The sequence below is a fragment of the Seriola lalandi genome, unplaced genomic scaffold (assembly GCF_002814215.2).
Source record: "Seriola lalandi dorsalis isolate HSWRI2012SDOR001 ecotype SW California unplaced genomic scaffold, Sedor1 jcf7180002054308, whole genome shotgun sequence".
Classification (NCBI taxonomy): domain Eukaryota; kingdom Metazoa; phylum Chordata; class Actinopteri; order Carangiformes; family Carangidae; genus Seriola; species Seriola lalandi.
Window position 1 is genome coordinate 47,115 of NW_019524861.1, and position 15,689 is coordinate 62,803.

A 15,689-nucleotide genomic window follows, 5' to 3' on the forward strand; every position below is an offset into this window, starting at 1 on the left:
GGGGGTAAAGAGAGAGAGAGGGGAAGGCGCTGCAAGAAGGCAGGCTGGAGCGGTAAAGCTGATCCGCTATGGGATTAACCGAACCGCAGGCAGACCATACAGGCTGGATTTGGCCAACAAAATACATGCAAATTGACAGCTGCACCGATCCCCACCCCGCAGCCGGGTGGGTGTTTGGGGGGAGTTTAATTTATGTCAAAGACTACCCTCACAACTCTGCCCGTCGATCTCTAGATGCCTTGTAAGGGGACATCATCGCGCATACGCCCAGTCTTTGCGTGCATCGAGCGCACTCCAAGTGGCATTTGTACACGCATGACAACTCCATGATTACATCTGGCAACATATAGCCTAGGCTGTCATTTATTTTAATGGATGCATTTGATTGAAAATGACACGTTATTCAGGTTATAAACATTAGGAAAATACACGCGCGTTCCTTCAATTTGCAGAGTCATTCATAGGCTACTCAAATGATGTAATGTTCCCCAAAAAGTCCCAGGAGAAACCTGATATCCCCCGGCAACAGCGGTGACAGAAACGCCCTATATCACACGGCGGATGACACCCGCTACAGCTGTGACCAGACGGACCCCCTGTCAATACACAATTATCGGTCAAAATTAAAGTCACCGGCTGCGTGGATAAAACCTGCCCCGAGAGACGAGCTAAAAGTAGCCTGGATGCAACATCAGTGCCATTGAACCGAGCCTATATACTCACTGCCATCATCTGTGTAGCTTCCCCTCCGTGTCTCAAGACATGGTAAAGTATAAATCCCAGCTGTTAGACAACGGCGACGGTGCTGACTTGTTTCACAGCAGCTTTATTCTAAGGACGGGTGGTGGTGGTGGTAGTGGTGGGGCTGTCTTCGCCGGAGAAATTACAGAGAGCCGGTGGATAATTCAGTACAGTCATCGCTCTGAGTATAGTCTGTCCACAGCGGAGCCACCCGGAGTCTGGGGTCTTGATTGAAAAAAAAAAAAATAATAATAATAACGGGGATGGCTTAAAATCCTAGCAGGTCAGCGCCGCTTCCCTCTTCTCCTTCCCGGCACACAGAGAGATACCAAACTAACAATTCAGCCTGCGCTCCCGCTCCCACGTCAGCTGGAAAATGAATAGGCTCGGAGTAAAAGTGCGTCCCCTTATATTGTGGGCTCGCGCACGTTTCAGAGCTTCCACACAAGCAGACGGCCTTTATCACTCAGTTAATACTCAGACTTAAAACTAAACGGAAAGCAAGAACGCTGCTCCTCCGTGGCTGGCACAGGTCTTGTGTTTGTGGCGGCACTCATATATGCCGGCTCTTTGTCGCAGCCTGCAGCTCCGAGGAGAAAGTGACGACGACAGAACACAACTAAAGCCCAACCTTCTGCACCCACTGACCTTGCAAATGGCAGGAAGAGACAGAGGGAGAGAAAGAGAAAGAGATGGAGAGAGAAAGAGAGAGGAAACTATCTGAGTAAATTATTAAACATACTTCTGGTATTCTCTATTTAGAATATTTCTAGACGGGTTTTCTATCACACATATACTGTATAAATAAAAACCTCGGGCATCTAAGGACCCTTCTGCTGTGCAAAGACTGTCATTTTCATCTTACACCGAATTGCCTGTTTATTGGTACACCTGTACAATCTAATGCAATCCAATGCAACAGCCCTGCAATAAATCCAGCCTTTCAGATAGTTGTAATGTTCAGTTTGTGTCACACGGAGGTGAATTCATCTGTTTTATACTAAAACACATGTAGCCTCCACAGCAGGCACAGGTAGCAGATTCCAAACACTGTTAAAGGTAAGCACAACCACAATAACAACACTTTTATTGTCCAAAAATATAGTGTTCTTCTATAAAATCAGATGCAGCACAAAGGGCAAGTTGATCATCAAACACCTACACATGAAAAATCACATATTGCTTGGAGACTTCTATATTAGATTAACAGAGCAGCACCAATTCCCAACAGTGCAAAACGAGCTCACTATCTCTCCAACAATCTATACACCATTAAAGGCTCTCAAAACTACTGACATACTTCCTTTCTCATAGCCTGTACTTTTTAGTGCTCTCCAATGTTAGGTCCAATATTACTGTATATGACCTATCTACTGCAACCGCAGTACAAAACAACAACCAAATACAGCCCTGAAAATTTGAAAATTATCAGCCCTTACTTTTTGAATTGTGGTAAAGCTGAAACTATTCGTTTATTGATCCACTAGTCGATTGGCAGGCAAAAATGCCATTCATTTAGCTGGTTCCAGTTTCTCAAATGTGAGAATTGACTGCCTTTTGTAGTCATAAATCATAGTAAAAAGACTATATTTGGGTTTAATGCTATTTTAGCTATTTTAAGGGCTCTGAGAAATTATGAGAATTTTGATTTGATTTTTATGCTAAATGATAAATCAGTTAATTAAGAAAACTGACAGTATAATTATTGTTAATGTATTGTAAATATGTGTCAATCTTCTTCGATATTCTGTGCTAGTGTCGTTTGTCTTATTTCATTTTGTTTTGTCACACATGGGGATTGGTCTGGATTAAGACGCTGTACTAGACATATGAGTTAATAAATAATAAACACACACACACACACACACACATACACACACACACACACACATACACACACACACACACACACACACACACACACACACACACACACACACACAGATGGCAGCTACAGTGTCAGAGCTGAAGAGGGGTTAACACCAACATAGTATGATATCTTCATGTAGCATTCTGTCTCCTCTTGCAGCAGCTGGTAATTTACATACTCCAAAATAAATGGAGATCAAGTCAAATGTCAGTGATAAAACAATCTCATCCACAACAGGAGTAAAACATACTAAAAAGCAACAAGTGTTATTATTAGGCACTGGATCTGCGTCTCTAGTCGTAAGCCAAACATCTGGAAATACCAAAGCACCGCCTTGTGCTCCAGTGATGTTGTTGGGAATCTTTCATTGAGTGAGAACTCTCGCTCCGCTGGGCGCAGCCTAGACTTGTAGTTGTTTGAAGGATGGGAGCTGTCTTCAGATATGGTGCGTTGAATGGATAATAGCAGTACAAAGGAGTTCATCCATAACAGAGCAGTACTTTTAAGACCCATGGCTGAGCCTCTCCTCACACTACAGTTGGGACAGCACTAGTGGGGATCTCCCCAAAGAGGAGACAGCAGGAGTCCAGCTTATTACTACAATTCCATTCCCCACTGCTGCTTTCAACTCTTATCAGCCCTTCCACTTCCACCCTTCTGCGTTTCTTCGCCAATTCCCCAAACATTAATCGGTCATAGTGATAATTAAAGTAAGAAGTTGTAGAGTTAACTGGATGCCTTTAGGGAGGATAAGCTACCTTTGGGTGTTTTATCTTGGAGAGAATGTGAGGACTATAAGTTCATTTGCTCACCAGGCAATTAACTTATCATTAACTTGTCAACAGGAGGTCAATATTGTTTAGGTCACTTTTGCACACATACAGGCGCATGCAGTTTGCGTTCTTTGAAGTTTTCTATTTCCCTTTAGCGTCAAAGCTCTAAACACAGTTTTGACATAGCATCCTTCTCCTCAGTGAATTGTTTCACAAAACAATAAAAGCAGCAACAAGCTCAGAGTCAGGAGGGTCAGATGAAGATATCCACGATCTGTCACATCAAAGATCTCTGATCCATGTCTTCATCACACCTTGAAGAAGAAGATGACTTTTACTGTACTTTTGATTGAGGATGTGGTCAAAGAAAGTTCACCATGCAACACTTCAGGCACTTCGGATCAATCACTCATCTCTTTTTGTTTTTTTCTTCCACTCCACTAAGAAGCAGAGGTGCGGTGTCTGTCAAACTGCCATTCAGTGGGGTTTACCAATCACCAAGGGGCAGAAACATGTGGAAAAACAGCCTGGTCTAGATCTACAGTATCTGGGAAAGCTTTGCTCTATCTGCCTGCCTAACAGTCTATCCGCAGCAGCTATCTGGCAGGAATCACTGAAGGCCCATTACTGACAGAGAGATAAGGCTGGAGAAAAGAATGCTCCTCAGATAACACTGAAAAGTCAGGGAACATCTTCCTCTGCTTACATCTGTCTCACAGGCATTTAAAAAACATGGAGCTCCTGACAGTCTGTGAGAAATTGAAACTGTCTCTGTCTTGTCAGGAACTCACCAACTCTAACGGAGAGACACTGAAAGTGACCTTGGAGGATCCTCTCTCTCTCTCTCTCTCTCTCTTGCTCGCACTTTTTCTCTCTCCCTCTTTCTTCTCAGGGGCCAAGGGGAAGAGCTAGCCTTGAAATAAGACTCGGGCCGAACCCAAACGACAGAAAATGAAGCGTCACAAACTTGACTGTGGTACAAGGCCAAACCTGCAGATGGGAAATGTCCTGCCTGGTTATGAGAAACACGAGAGGCCAGACAATAGACTCAACAGCCAGGTCCCTCATGTCATGTCATTTTCAGATAAAGAAGAGCCAACCCTGGTTGTCATGAAAGAAATCTTTATATTTCATGCATAGCTTTTCAATGTATCCCCTCAAACACTTGTACCACTTAAATGACTCCCTATAGCTTCTACACATTCTCCTTATATCTATTACCTAATGCGAAGAGGAGTCCAATGTACCCAGCTCTAAAAAAGTGCTGCCTAGATGTGGGGTAAATGGAAAATTGTAAAGACTGACTGACGTATTACTGTCTGTGAAAGACTGGTGGTTTCTCTTTGTCTGTCTCGCTCAGTCTTGCATGTCGAGGATTTTGATAACATTAGAAAAGAGTGGAAATTCTGGCTTTTCCTGAGTTTTTTTGACAGCCATATTCCTACATAAGTAAATCTCTTGATTAAGGGCTTAATTTGTTTAACAACCCAATTTGAAGAGGTAATTCCACTTTCATTCTACTTTCAAGTGACAATATACAATTTTTTTGTTTTAACTTATAATTATGATGTAAATGTTGATCACTTTCACTATGCAATTCTTTCTGACACCAGGACTGTAGTTTTGTGAAAAATGAAGACTCGATTTATAGCACAAAAGCAGACTGAGAAACTAAACAGAGAGAGGATAGCTCTTTTATTTTCCCCATAGCGATCAGTAACTTTCTCCAGGTAGGAAATGGTGGATGGTGGAACAACCATAGTAACTTTTGAAACCCTCCTCGGGAATAGAAAAAGAGGAGGCAAAGGAGAAGATGGAGAGTGATAGAAACTGAGGTAAAACAAGAGTGAACCTCAGATGGGCATTCACTCAGTGGATATAGCCATGGTCAGACTGGGACAGAAAGTCAGCCCTGGACTTATCCATTGGCACCCAACTTTATGTATTTTTTTAGTCTCCACTGGGACACTGATGTGGTGGCCAACCTGGCAAGTCTGACTGTGGAGAGAGCTGCGAGACTTGAGAAAAAATTGATGTTCAATTGGCCTCATTCATACTGCATCAGTAAGTAACAAAACCTGCCTACTTATTAACGCAGCCAGGTGTTTTACTCTGTCTTTGTCAAAGCACTGATATCTGGGTTTCTAGTTGAAATTGGGATTCTTATAGTTTTTTTGTTGCTTTGGACAGTAGCCAGACTGATCAGGGTAGCCATGTTGGTAACACTACCCCAAGCAGCCAGTAACAAACGATTCATTGTCCAATTGATGAACAAATATCACATTTCCTGGCAGTGACCTTTCTAAAATGAGCAGTGATTAAATTTACTATATTCTTATTTGAGATAGCAGCGTCAACAATAATAGCGCTTGGAAATGCTATGGGAGAAAGTTGCCTATTGCCCCTTTAACTAGGTGTTTTCAGAGCTTACGTTAAAGCTTGATTTCAGATGACATCAGGTGGTTATGCCTTACCTATGGTGACTACCTGTGTAGGCTCTATATCTATGCTGTGGCTTATGTCCTGAGCTCCACAAACATGTAACTACACATCCAGACTGCAGTGGCTACACCGAAACACATGGGGACCACAAAAATTGTGATAGGTCAGTTTGGTCTGCTAGTTTTTTCTCCTGTAACTTTCCAATGCTGCTAATGAAGACAACATGAAGGAAGCAAAGATTCAGTAGTCGTCAGTAACACACATTTAGCAAAGCCATTTCCACTGCACACCTTCTGCTCACCACAGTTGCTGCTCTCTCACAACGAATTAATGAATATTAACACAGCAAGTGCATAAGAGAAAGTTATTCGGTAATCAAACAAGTTAAGTTATCCTTATGTAACTTATGTTAAGTTACACGTAAGAAGCCTGCAGTCACTCAGGTAACTCCTCTGCTAAAAAAGCCCTCACTAGAGCCTGGAGAACTATAGACAGGTCTCACAACTTCAATTCTGTACTCTCTCTGTACTCTCCGGTACGTTAAGCAAGGCGCTTTCTTAGCTTGAATCCTATCTCACTGGGCGCTCTTTCAGTGTGTCGTGGCAAGGACAAACTGCCTTATCCCGTCCCCTCTCCACAGGAGTGGTGCTGGGACCCTTACTTTTTGCAATATCCACCACCTCCAATTTTCCGCTCCCATGGCTCCTCATATCACCGCTATGGAGACGACACCCAACTATATCCATTGTTCCTGACAGATGACCCCGCAGTCTCTGTCCAGATCTCTGACCATGTGGCATCCGTCTCCTGGTTGTGCCTCTTTGCACTATACAGCATAAGAAAAATTAGGCAGGCGTCCCTTCACACACAGTGAAACCCTTACAGATGGTCCAGAATGCAGCAGCCTGTTTGATCTTCAATCAGTCTAAAAAGGCACATGTCACTCCACTACTCATTGATCTACACTGGTTATCCATGGCTGCCCGATCAAATTCAAGTCACTAATGAATGCCTTCAGAGTGACTTCTGGGTCTGCACCCAGGCTTGAACTCAATCAATCATACAGGCTTATGCTCCTTCTCCGCCACTGTGTTCCTACATGGAATGTGGTCTAGTATTACCATCCCTACTCACAAGGCCATCGCAGTCCAGACTGTTCTCGTCTGTGGTTCCCCGATGGTGGAACAAGCTTCCAAATTCTATCAGAGCAGGGGCGCCCCTCTATCTTCAAGAATCTCTTGAAGACTCCTCCTCTCATAACAACTCTAACACCCTAATGTGCCTAACTACCGCTTACTATGCACTTTCAATGCACTTCTTGACCTAATCTCCTTGCACTTATTGAATAGATGCAGTACTTAGTGCTTACACCAAGGTCTCATATTGCACTGAAGCTTTATGGTTGTCCCTCACTTGGAAGTTGCTTTGGATAAAAGCATCTGCCAAATGAGTAAATGTAATGTAACCTCTTGCATCAGGTTTAAATGTGCCTTAAGTAAGAAATACACATTAACATTACTTTGAGAAATACTTTTATCTACTATCTTACAATTTCATGTTGCAATATATAGATCATGATGCCTTTTGGCTAATCCAGCCAAGCAAATGTCAACTAATGGATGAATCACGGTATATCATCACATGAATGCAAAAGCTGTTAAATCATAGAAAAATCAATATTGCTATGAAGCAGTTTTTTGCAACATTTCTCACAACTACCTAATTCACTCAAAGTTATAGAAGGGAGAGATACCACAGTATAAATGGTATGGCAAAATCTCTGATGTTTGACAAATTTGATATCACCATACACTATATATTCTTGTATCATCAACTCAGACATGCACCTTTTCCCCCATATTTGCAGTACACAAAATGACACACAAAGCAGTCCATGCCTCGAGACAGCAGCAGCAGGATGCAGAGTGTGTGATGATGAATAGAGATGTCAGATGGCCACAATAGAGGTCGGATCCCTAACTGGCCGACTGACCTGCAGTTCTAAATAGAATGGGTGGGCAAACCATTGAGACCGGCCATCAATCTCTTTCCCAAACACAATGATGATTTACTCCATTCAAATCACTGGGTGGGTGAAGAGGAGGAACAAAGAATAGTGTGTGTGAAATTCTGGGTGTTCTTCATTTCCTAGGCAACTACATGCATATGCGTGTGCAAAGACATTCACATCTATGTACATTTGTGTTTGAAATCTGCTCATAACGCATAACAATGCACCTTTGTATCATGTTTTTGTAATTGTGTTTACACAATTTGTTGAACCTCAGTGCATGTATTGGATTGCACCACTAATACCTGGCTGTAATATATTGATCTTCCTTTCCATACTGTATATCCAGCCAACAATTTCACTTGCTAACGAAGTGTGAAATGAATTGTGAGAGCAACATCTTGTCCAACGTATATACAAGCACTCACAGCTATTAGATTCATTTGAATTGGAAGCACGTCGGGTCACAGTCTGCAATATAGTGTATGCAGTATACAGCTTGTTGCCCAACTAGGACAGACACAGACTTACCAAATTTGTTTAATCTAGCTTGGTTTATAGAGGCTAAATGGATTGTTCAGTGGTAGACAGCATTTCACACAGCTTTGCATTCATCATGAATAAAAATAAATCCAAACTAGCAATTACAGAAAAGACCAGAATATGTACATATGGCCATAACCATAAAGAAAGTGAGGGGAGGGAGAGAGAGAGAGAGAGAGAGAGAGAGAGAGAGAGAGCAATAAATGTGATGAAGGAGGAGGCAATGGTATTACTAAAGGGGAGGAGGAAGAGAATTACAGTGATGAAGAAGGTGAGGAAGATGAAAATGTTGCTAATGATAATGTTGACAATCACTACAGAAATCAGAGTGATTACAGCCATGCTTGTGCTGATGAAAATGATAGTTTGAAAGACTATAGTTGTGAGTCACGGGGATGATCATGATGACAAGCATGATTAATCAAAACCAATATGGTCTGTATACATCTGAACGCTTACACTGCACAAAATAGAAAAGCAGAAGCATTCTTGTAACAGCTGAGAGCTGACAAATTTGTGTGAAAAATGCTAAATTCAATCAAAGATCTTTCTGCTATAGGGAAGCTAAATTCAGACCCAAACTCCCTGGGGGGACTGGAACCAGCAGAGTTGGAAAAAGTCAGCCAAGTCGTTAATGAAGTTATGACCAGAGACACCGCTGTGGCAGGAGATCATAATCGCCTGTAAGAGTGGAGGGCCGAGACCTACTCCAGACCCATTTAGTCCATGGCACACTAATGCTAATTAGAGAGAAAGAAGGGGAGGTTTGTAATCTGTTCAATTAGCCCAGTCTGGAGAGGTGTCCTGTGGGGCTAAGGAGAGATTCAGGCCTGGGACTGTGTGCTGTTACTGAAGACCAGTTCTCATGAATCAATGGGAAGAGACCTGAAGCTTTATATGATGGTCATGGTCAGATTTGAGCACATTTATATACATTTTCAAACTTTCCACATCTCTGGCATGGTGGATGAATTTGAGGTCAGATGGTTTTTATCTTCACTCCTCTTTATATTTCTCCACACCATATTACCCTCCTCTTTTGCTCTTTCTGCAATGTGGCAGAAAACATCCACAGCGGTTAAAGAGTCAGATATAGAGATGGAGACTCTGAGAGTGTGTCAGGTCCCAATCCCCAGTCTCTCTCTCTCTGCTGCCTGCCTGGCTCGCCTCCACGGCTGTTTCTGTGCCCTGTCAGCAGTACAGCCAGGCAGAGATATGCATCCACCCTGCCCTGTGCTCAGCTCCGCACCATGCAGTGCGCAGATGTCCACACAATTTACTGCCCACTCCAAATTGGATCACTTCTCTGGTGTTTTGTGCAGTCCTCGCACCTGCTGTTCTCCACCTTCTCTCATAAACGACTAAACATCCAGAGATTGGGGGGAAGTAAGGCAGCGGGAGTTGATTTAAGGAGCAAATTAAACCAGGAAGGACTGAATGAGATAGAAAAAGAAAGGACAGGGGTTAATGGTTGACATGAAAAAAAGGCGGCCTTTCTCCGATTTTGCAGTAAAGCCTTTTTCCTACGTGCACACATCTGTGAAATGATTCTACCTCAGAGCACAAGTTGTTAGTGGAAAATAGGGCACAGAAATCATCTTGTAGGTTTCAGTACCAGCCCAGCATTAACCACTGATGATCTACAGCTTGTACAGTTTGACCTCTGAGGCAGCCATGTCTGCCAGTTCACCAGAGAGTTGTCAGGGTTAAGCACAATCTGATATCTGATCATCTGTGCTGTGACTGAGTGACAACTCCATTTTATACCTGAGTTGATGGTGTAAATAGATCATTACAGTAACAGGAGAAAAAGATGTGTGTGTGTGTGTGTGTGTGTGTGTGTGTGTATGTGTGTGTGTGTATGTGTGTGTGTGTTATTTGGTTACACTTGTACATGTGAACCCTGAGAGACCCAAGCGGGTGGTGGCACACTGTCTAGATCAATTATTGATCCTTCCTGGACTGCCAGGTGTGAGACACTACTGCATCACACTGAGACAGGGCCTTGTAACTCATCATTGCAGAGATGGCAAAAGAGAAGTACCGAGCAACCATGTTATGGTGTGCCATGACGGTAGAGCGTAGCCGTCTCTTGTGGCCAAAATACATGACAATCCTATCACAGGACAAAATGCTGATATTGGTTATTCTAAAAATCCCAGGGTTTTGTTAGAAGTAGTAATTTTAAGGGCTACTACAGCATGGTCAAGCTTAGGTGACTAAAAAAACTGGTTAAAGTAATGGAAGGATTGTGGTTATATTTGTACAGTAGGTGTGTGATGGGAGGAATACTCTACTTTCTGGCATGAAAGTCAGACGTGTAAAAAGCCCAACCTCTACCCTGACCTCCACACCCTCAGCTTCTGCCTCACTACAGAAAGGGCAGACTACTTCCTGCACTGGCACTGAACGCTGGCATTGGACTTAAACCGCGCCCCGCTGAATCAACTATGAAAATGATTTTCCAGGGACACTGCTAAGATACATGCTGTCACTTGGGCACTGTTTATAATAAATATGCATCATACCGCCATCTATGGCCAGTAGATACAGTATTCACATACACTCATAAACACACACAGATATGCACATTTAAATATTTATACACATTTAGAAAGTACATCAATATAAATGTTCACATGTCAAAGTTCCTTACTGTAATTTAAGTTGGTAATTCAGTCTTTTGTTCTAAATTAAAGATGAAATGAAAGGCTGTGGTTGTCATTTTAGGTAAACATCTGCTTTGGAGTGTTAGTCTTCTGCGTACAGTCTCTTCAACTAAGAATTCTCCATACCTGTATTATGTATGGTATAATCATAAGCAGTCTGCAGCTGAGCAAAATTTACATTCAGTCGGTTGTTGGGCCATACAGTGCACACTTTGCACTTTGTTCATCACAGTAATTACAGAGAATCACCACATGTTTCCCACTAACCCAGTTGTTCATTCAACAGCCAGTTGAAGCTCCTCCATATGGATTTCACATGTGAACTCTGCATGGGCATCCTGCGTTTATTACATTCTTTTTTCCGTATATTAGTAACATGAGTCTGTAAAAGGGTACAGGGGGTAAATTGTTGTTCAGGTGATGTAACTCCTTCAATCAGTCTTCAGTAATATTCCTGACTGGACTTCATTCTCGTTTTACAAGTTGTGTATACTTTCCAGTGTAACAATATCTTTCTGTCATAGAGGTTAGGTTTATTTTTCTCTCTCATCTTTACAACTTGTGTATTGCCTTTTGTTAAATATAATATTATGGTATTTAATTTGTTATTGAGTATCAGTTCTGTTTATATCCTTTCAGGTAATAGCCAATCTAATTGTTTCCTTAGTTCCTAAAAGCATGCAAATCAAAATAATTACCCTCGGCCTAATAGTGTGCACAAATTAATTTACTGTCCTCCCTGCTCTTTCTCCCCAAATGCAACAATAAACATACAACAATTCCCCCTCTAACTACCAGTGTTGCTATTTTAATCTGAAAATCCTCCACCTTTAACAGTATGTTATTTTTCCTCTTAATAATTGAACCTCCTCAAGGTGAATGTTCAGCTGTTGCTTTTTCTTTCTGACAATTATCATCAGGTGTACATTCATGTGTCCTTGACACACTGGTCTTGTAATCTAATTTTGGCTTCAAAGATATGCAAAATCCAATTTTATTTGCTAACCCTCTCTTTATTTTAACTGTGGTGTCAATGTGTAGTCTATCATTCAGTATCTGGATAAATTGTCATCTTTGCAACAATGGTTATAGCCAGGCTTGGAGTTTTTTGCATTTCACAACTTTTTTTTTTTTCCTGCAAGTGGTCATAGAGAATAAAGAAACCATCACACAGTCAATGGTCACTGGCAGCATTAGGGCCTGCATGCCTACCATACCGTATTCATCAGTTTTCCTCTTTCCTAGACATTCAGTAAATGGTGTTTTCCTTACGTTTTTTTGCTTGCAGGACTCAGGAATTGGGATCAGTGGACATATGCATTTGGATCATCCTGTCTTGAGTTTAGTGCCAGAACTGTTCCTGTAAGTGATGAAAACCTCACTGATAATTTTAATGCAGCATATTCACACACCTCATTGTAGTGTGTAGATAGAAGACACATTCAGAGATTGGCTAAATGATGAAGTAATTGAGGAGACAGAGTAGGAAACGAGATCAGATTATAGCAGTTTAAATCATAATAGCCTTCTTTTTCAAGTGGATTATATAATACAACAGTGATGATGAGCGCTAATCCATGACCACAGAGCATGGATAATGGAAGAATCAGTGAATAGACCGCCAGAGTTTGTTTAAAATGATGGTTTGGTTTCTGTAATTACATCTGTCATTTGTTAATAAAACCATTCTGAGGAGACAAGGGTAAATATCAGACCCACTGGCACTGGCTTGGTCATCGCAGCTCTGCTTTGTTAAATAACCGCAGGTGGATTGGCGAGACAAATAAGCAGGGAGCCCCATTTAATAAGCAGAATTGAAATACACATTATAATGTTGCTGCTCCATAGCAGAGTAATGGGTTTGTTCTTTTGAAGACAAAACAAGAAAAAACAAACTTAACTTAATCTGGAGCTTTGAATATTTTCTCCACTGAAGAACCATAATGAACAAAAGGCAATCCAGCCTGAACCACTGAGAGAGCCACAATGGTAACCAGCCACTCTAGCAGAGATGCACGCCCCTGTCAGAGGCAGTGCCGAAAGCCACTGGAATTGAAGACGGACAATGTCATCTCAGCCTGAATGCACCTTGAGGGGGCCCTATCACCTCCATCATGATGAGCACCACCCCCCCCCCTTCTCATCACTACTAATGTGCTCCCTTTCATTTGCCACATTCCTCCCTCATCAGAACGCAGTCAAAAACTTGTGTGTCTCTTTCTACTCTTTTGTATTCTACATTCACCATATCTCTTCATCTCTCTCCTCCAGGCTATCTCTGTGCCATCTCTGATGCTCCATGCAGCATCAGAGGGGCTGCTGAAGAGGCTGGGAGGGTAAATAGGCACCGAGGGCATCAAGCCCCCAGCTCCCTGGCACAGAGATAGGGGGGGGGGGGGGTGGGTGGGTCATCAGCAGACTATTGACAAAACCAACCTAACAAAAGGAATCAGTCAGCAAACTGACCTTGCAATAGAGTGTGTTGAATCATTCAAAAGCAAAACAACAGTGCAGCACATAAATATAGCAGCTGATAGGTGAATGCAAGCAATTGTGTTTGTGTGTGTGCATGTCTTTGCCACTCTGTGCTACATTTAACACAGCCAGCTCAGAAAAATAACAGCAAATAATGTAAAGGAGTTTCTCTTTCGCAGCAGATAAATGGATTTTAATTGTTCTAATTGACAGAAAAGGCAGGTCACTGGGAGTTTATGAGAGGAACGTCTGTACAATGTCACTTAAATAGAGGATAAATGCTTTAAACTGTACACTAAGTTACATTTGAAAGCATTGGTTGTTTATGAGTAAATAAATTCAATTATGGCTTATAGATGTGTGTGTTATGTAGGAGGGTGAGATGAGGTAGGAGGTAAAGACAGCACAAGGCTGTGTTCATTTTATGTAAACATGCTGCAATTTTAATGGACACTAACGTTCTTAGCAGGCCCCCCTGTGAGGAACAGAGAAGATGGAGAGGGGAGGGAGGATGTGGGAGGCTTTCAGACCACTTTGCTCCTTTGAATCTGTCAATTTTGCCCTGCTTTTCCCATCCTCCCTCTCTCCTCATCTTCCCATCTTCTTTCACCCAAGGTGTACTCATGCATGTTATCACTAAGCTGGCAGCAGTGGGAGGCTACAGAGGAATTCTTATGCCCAAAATGCTGCCCCAGTGCCATCTACCCCTCCACCTCTCCTCTCTTCTCCTCTCCTCTCCTCTCCTCTCCTCTCCTCTCCTCTCCTCTGTCCTGCATAGTGACAGACTGGCTGTGTTCTCTGAGCTGGAAAAACTCTCTGATAAGCAGAGCGGACTTCAAACAGGTGTGACAGGTTTGCATTTCTCCCACCACCAACTGACTACGTCCCCTCCAGCGGAGCCAAATCACTGCGACTAAATCCACAATCCTGTATCCTCACCTGCTGCTGGCGCTCCATTATATGCCCCTGCAGTTACTGGGCCGCTCAGGGCCATATCCCAGATATGTGTGCCAGTCATCCAGTGATTCTGCAGTGATGCTGATGACAACCCTACATTGCAATTCAACAGCTAAACCCTTCAGACAAGTATCCATGACTTGGTACGAGTGGGCATGCCATCAGAGAAATGTAACTGAGTGAGCATAAACAAACGAGCTGCTGTGCATGCACAAACACACACCGCTCATACAGTACATGTTTGCATGAGGAGGTGAGGGGGCACCCCTTGGTAGCCTGTGCCGGTTGTATCCAAGTGCTTGCTACATTCACTTATGTACATTCAGTGCAATATGTGCAAAATGTTATGGGAAAGCGGAATATAAATCTCAGCTTGTGGCAATCCATGATTATCCTCTCAGCCAGAAACATTTCTTGTTTTTAACTTGTTTTAAAGCAGCTGTGTTAATCACACTAAGTCTGTTTCCATCCACTTGCCTTTTTCAATTTGCAACAAAAAGACTTGTGGAAGTCCAAATGCCAGAAAGTCAAAGTTGAAATAAAGAAAACCTTCTTTATTCTTGGTTGAGGTAGAAAAGTTGGTTTAAAAGCATAATGCTACAGAAATGCAATGGAAGCAGACTTCATAACGTACATGAAGCATCCAGTGAAGTTTCTGCTCCACTAAAGAAATTACAAATTGCAGCAGATGAAAACATGACATCTATGTGGACCGATAAAGAACTGAAACATTCCTCAAATTAATACACGGAACAGGCAAAAATGACATATTTCTATCACATTTTTCACATCACTGTAGGTCATTTGAAGTTTGACTGTTGCTCTTTTAAACACATCATCTTGCTGAGCCCTCTTCTTCTACAGTTGTTAAATGGCACCTCTTCTGTAGAACAAATGTTCATCTTGGTGCACAAAAGAGCAGTAATGGATGGAAACATGCATTTGCATTTTCCTTTTTCTGGAAATTCATTTTAAATTTGGGTAACTGTACCTACATTTAAATACCAACGGGAACTAGTAACTTTTTTATTGGTACCTAATTTATGCAAGAAAATTACACTGGGAATTGCAGGCTGTATTGTCAAGTGTTACCCTAATTTGCCCTAAATTTGGCTGGAAACGAACATGGCTCATAATAAGAGCAGAGTGCAGATGAGCTCATTCAAACAATAAAGGGATTTTGTTTCTGCAGGTTCAGAGAGATGAGG

The 15,689-nt window shown here is 42.2% G+C and overlaps 1 protein-coding gene across 2 annotated transcripts in view; it reads right to left on the reverse strand.

The window, feature by feature from the left end:
* The window catches only part of schip1 (schwannomin interacting protein 1), a 201,782-nt gene that overhangs the window by 40,878 nt on the left and 145,215 nt on the right, over positions 1–15,689 (reverse strand). Inside the window, exon 1 of one of the 2 annotated variants that reach the window (XM_023406428.2) lies at positions 724–1,292. The exons of the other annotated variant lie outside the window; for it this stretch is intronic. Coding sequence (XP_023262196.1) covers positions 724–732 — 9 coding nt within the window. The 5' untranslated portion in view covers positions 733–1,292. Of the gene's footprint in view, positions 1–723; positions 1,293–15,689 lie in introns of those variants that run through there. 2 annotated transcript variants of the gene reach the window in all.